The 5,331-nt window shown below is 41.9% G+C and overlaps 1 protein-coding gene across 1 annotated transcript; it reads right to left on the bottom strand.

Moving 5' to 3' along the window:
* Window positions 1-3,411: 3,411 nt before the first annotated feature.
* LOC144234723 (small nuclear ribonucleoprotein G) lies at window positions 3,412-3,802 on the bottom strand. Its single transcript, XM_077768051.1, has one exon. It carries the CDS (start codon window positions 3,780-3,782, stop codon window positions 3,552-3,554), a length of 231 nt encoding a protein of 76 aa, XP_077624177.1. The 5' UTR covers window positions 3,783-3,802; the 3' UTR covers window positions 3,412-3,551.
* Between the last annotated feature and the right edge of the window lie 1,529 nt (window positions 3,803-5,331).

Here is a 5,331-nt window from a genome sequence, read left to right as displayed (position 1 = left end):
CTCCTTAGGTCTCTCATAGCTTGCTTCGTCGAGCTATCAGATGCAAACAGCACTTTATATACATACCCACTCCCCTTACATTGACATATTGGATATTTAAATACAAGCCACACCTCACTGGCATCCCCTCGGAGATTGGTGTGTGGGTTCCCCCCCCCCTTGTATCCATTTGGCTCTTTTGGAAGGGAGGGGGTGAGGGAGGAGAGAGCTAGCAAGCTTCACTCCCTCTTTTATTATGAAAAAAAAAAGGGCAGGAAAAAGCTACACATTGCAGTGAGGCATAACTGCTTTTGGCAGGTTTTTCTGAAACTGCTGATGAAATAACGGAGCCCAGTGCGTTGAGGCTGTTGGCGCCCACGACCACTCAGGCNGGTTCCCTGGTTTCTTTGTTCTGTTGCCCATCCCCAGTCCCACTCCCCACCTGTAGGTAGGCGGGGGCTGAGGAAGTGAAAAACACGGAAGCGAGTGAACTTGCAAAATTTGGGAATGGGGGTAGTAGCGGTCCCTGCGGGCACCAAGCCAGGGTCTTTAAGGGGTCTGGGAGGAGCAGGAAACCCCATGGAGGAAAGAAGACTTTTTTTTTTTTTTTTAAAGGNGGGCCTTGGAAGCCTGGTGGGGGCTTTCCCCCACCTCTTTTCTTGTTGGAAACAGGTGTTTCCTTGCTCTGTGCTGTTCCCTGTTCAGAGATATTCTATCAGGAAGAGAGACAGTTGGAGCAGGAACTGGCAGCAGGCAACGGCAACCGGCCACATGGAGAAGACCTGGGGAGCAGGTGCCCAACCTGTCCAGCGCCCCGTGTCCCTGCCCCACACCTGAACCCTGATGCCCGACTTGGGCCCTGACGCTCAGCGTTCTGCTGGTCTATTAAACTGCATTGTTGCTTGCAGTTTGCACCCTCAGCGGGCTCTAGCTGTCTTCCCAGTTCCCCGCAGGAGACCTCCAACGCACGTTCGCCTTTGCAGCGCCTCCTGCTGGAGAACCCATGTCCCATGGACAGTTAGAACTCTCGGTCTCCCTGAGAGAAAACCAATTCCATTCAATTCAGTTAGTGCAGTTTGATTCCTGATCCTGGGCTCCACATGCACCTCATGTTCACTGTCTGGAACTGTAGCAATTCTTGGTTTGGAACATCGTGGCTAGGTTCTGGTGTGCCCTCTTTGCTCAGACAGAACCTCCTGAGCCAAGCACAAGGTCTGGCACATAGTAGGTGCTCAGAAATTATCTTCTGATGTGCTCCCAGTAGTGAAGATAACAGATGAAAATGATCTTTCTGTTGTAAGGGACACAGAAATGCAAAAGATGGTGTCCCTATTGGAGTATTTATGGGTGAAATGACGGGCTATCTGGGATTTACTTTAATCCAGAGTGAGAAGGCAGAAGGAAGCTGGGTTGAAGCTGGGTGATGGGTACATGGGTGTTCATTATAAATTCCCTTTATTTTATATATAAACACACCTGAAATCTTTCATAATAAAAAGCTTTTTATTTTTAAAAATATTTTTATTTCTAGGAGAGAGAAAGAGAGACAACGTGAGCAGGGGAGGGTCAGAGAGAGAGGGAGACACAGACTCTGAAACAGGCTCCACGCTCTGAGCTGGCAGTCAGCACAGAGCCCGACGCGGGGCTCGAACCCACGAACCGTGAGATCATGACCTAAGCGAAAGTCGGACGCTTAACCGACTAAGCCACCCAGGCGCCCCATAAATAGCTTTTTAAAGCGCGACTGACATAAAACAAATAAATCATTCCTTCCTTCATTCTTCCCTTTGAAGAGTTTGTGGATTTAGTGAGAAGGTAGGGCAGAGGGGCAGAGGTTAAGACACGTATATAAATGACTAGAATACAGGGTAGTGTAAGGTACAGTCCTGTGTGAATTCAGAAAGCAGAAAGAAGACTGATATTGGGAGTTTAGGGCTGGATTCTTGGCCAAAGTATGGCCTTCATAATGGATGGGCCTTGAAGGGAAGATGGGAAGGCTTTTGCAAATTCGGATGGGCCACTTCCAGGTAGGGGAAACGAGTAACAAAGCGAGTGGGACAATTTAAATGATAAAGACTAATTCCTGGGAGTTTTAGTGAATGTCACATGAAACAATACAGGTGAAACTTTGAACGGTATGTGATTGTAAAGGATTTAGATGTCTCAATGATGATATAAATCACATGTTGATAATGGTGAAAGGCCATTTCCTCAACAATCACTTCAGGGAATTTCTGCATTCTTTGTCCCCTCAATATTCTCAAAGTCACCAACCACAGTTGCATATCTGGAGTCCTACCTGATAGAAGGTCAGAGATATAGGCATTCTATTGCCCTTCTATTCTATATGCCCTCTAGACATTCTATTGCTATTCTGTTTAAAACAATGTTTCCATGAAGTGTCCCGATTGACAGCACTTTTATGAAAGTTACATAATTTTCACAACCTTTTGGAGTAAGAGGTGCTGAATCTCTATTTTAGAGGTGAGGTTAGGTGACTAGCACAGAATCATACAGCTAATAAGCAGAATCATAATTTGATCTCAGATCCACTGGGGACAAGTTACTCTCAATTTATGAGCGGATAACCAAAGATCAGTGTGTTGAGGACAGAGAGATTTCAGAATATTTTGGTTTATAGAAAATCCTCAAGAGGACACAACCTCTGGCCAGGGTTGTGCTGGATATGTGGGATAAAAGGAAAATGTACATAAGAAAAGAAGCAACCTTCACTGGATTCAGGACAACACTTTTTTTTTTTTGTTTTTTGTTTTTTGTTTTTCTCTAGGGTTCTATTTCTATTCTTGTATTCAAAAATTTTCCCCGTTTATGTTCAAAATAAACAACTGTATTGTTAATTCCTGTGTTTTACTTCAACTGCACTNTTCAAGTTAGGTTTCTGATACAACCATTTGTAATGCATCTTTTCGTCTGAGTTTGTGCGCCATAAAATTTATGACCTAGATGAATATATTATGGGCAGCATTATTTCTATTCTCTATACAAAGAACCACAATACACTGGAATGTTTTTCTCTAGAGTTCTATATCTATTCTTGTATTCAAAAATTTTCCCCGTTTATGTTCAAAATAAACAACTGTATTGTTAATTCCTGTGTTTTACTTCAATTGCACTATACTTGGAATGTAGATGTACTTGGAAAAGTCAGAGTACATCAAAACTACTACAAGAGTTTTGAAAATTACAGTTAATGTTTCAGAAGAAATCTGCTCAGGTTTGCAGGTTATCTTTCCATTAAAAGATGAAAAAAAGCCATCCTAGCCATGTGTTTGTTACATTTAATCAAATTCTTCAATATTAATGCATAAAAACTTAAACAATTCAGTCTCAACCAGAAACAGTTCGTGTTAGAAAAACTAGAATAAGAGCTAACATTCAATTTTCCATGTTCACAATGTTTGAGAAAGCATATTTTGACTATTAAAAAAGTTTATTTAACAAAAAAGTTCAATATGAAAATGCACGACCTGATTTTTATACTGTAGTAAAACAGGTACTATGGAGGGGACATGTGGAAGCAGTTGGTTTCTTCAGGTGAACACATCCATCGTTTATACTCGTTCCAAGGCTTCTAACATGATGATGCTGTTTCCTCGAATTACCACCATTCCAATATTGTTCTGTTGCCCACTAGTTGCCATCTCCACACATTCATCTATCACCAGATTCATAAAGGGATCGAATCCCCGCAATATTCCTTGGACATGTCTGCCACCATTTAATTTCAATGATAATTTCTTGTCCATAAATTTTTTCAACTCAGGAGGATGCGCTTTGCTCATGGTGTCTACTCGGCGAGCTCAAAGATCTCAGGACAACACTTTTAAAGTGAGGATAACTTCACAGTGGTATTGTCAGGATGAAATGAAATCACTGATGGAAAGTGTCCAGCATTCTGTCTGGCACATAGAAGACACTCAACACATCTGACATTCCATCCTCCTTTTCCGATATCTCATAGGGTTGATATGAAAAATAAAGCAACCTACTTAAAAAGGACAGAAAAAAAAACTCTTTAAGAAAAAACAGCATTCTCACTCAGGCTATAAGTGACCAGAGCTGGGGGAAGCCTGCTGGGATCTGTTCCTTGAAGAAGGAGATGGTGATGTTAATAAGGCTAGTACTCACCTCCCTCCCACCCCAGCCCCCCACACACCCAGGAGGTGGGAAGGAGTATCTGGAATTGTTGCTCAGCCCTGTTCTTAATTTTCTCTACAACTTATAAGTGTTTTCTCCTTTCTAATTTATTTTCCTTGAGAAGGGGCATGGGGAGCTGTATTGCTAGGCAAATCCTGCAAGGAACATAGTTAATAACATCAATTGCTCCTATTTACTGAATATTTACCTTGGGTTAAACATTGCCCTGGGTGCTTTACATGCATTATCTCCCTAAGGTTTATTACAGCTCTAAGAAATAGTTTTATTTCCATTTGACAGCCGAGGAAGCTAAGGCCCAAAGATATTCAATAATTAGTAGCAGAGGTTGCACTTAAACTGTTGATTTTTAAGTTAGGACCTAACCCTAACATTATACTGCCTCAATCTATTTACTTCAAAAAGAACTTAGGGGTGCCCAAGTGGCTCAGTCAGTTGAGTTTCAAACTTCAGCTCAGGTCATGATCTTGCAGTTCGTGAGTTCGAGCCCTACATCGGGCTCTCAGATGTCAGCAGAGAGCCTGCCTTGAGTCTTCTGTCTTCTCTCTCTCTCTTCTCTTTCCTCTCTCTCTCTCAAAACTAAATAAACATTTAAAAATTAAAAAAATAACTTATATTGCTCCTTTGTCCTTTGGACAGCAGTATAGTGCAGCAGTTGCATACTTCATCTCTGGTGTCAGACTGTCTAGATTCAAATCCCAGCTTAAAGCCATTCTAGGAGTTGAAGCCTCAGTTTCTTCCTTCTGGATGAAGATGATGATGGTGATGATGATGATGATGATAGTCATGACCTCATAGGGTTGCTGTGAAGTTTAAATGAAATAATACACAGAATGTCCTTCAAACTGTGCCTGGCACATATTAAGTGGTTATTGTTACTAGTATTATTTACAACCTGCTTGGCCCTAGTCATATTTCCTCCCCAGGTTTCCTCAAGCCATGTTCATTTTTTCCTCAAGGAGAGGTGAGAACACCGGCTGAGTAAACCCAAAGCAATCAGTTCCAATTCTATTATTCTTTCTCTGTGATATTGGGCCAGTCTTGTTCTCTTTGGGTTTTAGAGGCCTGTCTCTGAAATGAGGTAACCAAACTGTCACTTCTCTGTGGGCAGGCAGATAATGTGAAAGTGGTGGTCCAAGAAAAAGAGGAAATTGCTCTTTGTAAATTCCATATATT

The sequence above is a fragment of the Crocuta crocuta genome, unplaced genomic scaffold, assembly GCF_008692635.1.
Source record: "Crocuta crocuta isolate KB4526 unplaced genomic scaffold, BGI_CrCroc_1.0 scaffold864, whole genome shotgun sequence".
NCBI classification, from domain to species: Eukaryota; Metazoa; Chordata; class Mammalia; order Carnivora; family Hyaenidae; genus Crocuta; species Crocuta crocuta.
Note: the sequence above shows the minus strand (reverse complement) of the source record. Positions and strands in the feature narration are given on the sequence as shown.

Bases quoted from the DNA above. Each gene is read 5' to 3' on its own strand.
- LOC144234723 (XM_077768051.1), bottom strand. From the start codon at position 3,782: ATGAGCAAAGCGCATCCTCCTGAGTTGAAAAAATTTATGGACAAGAAA.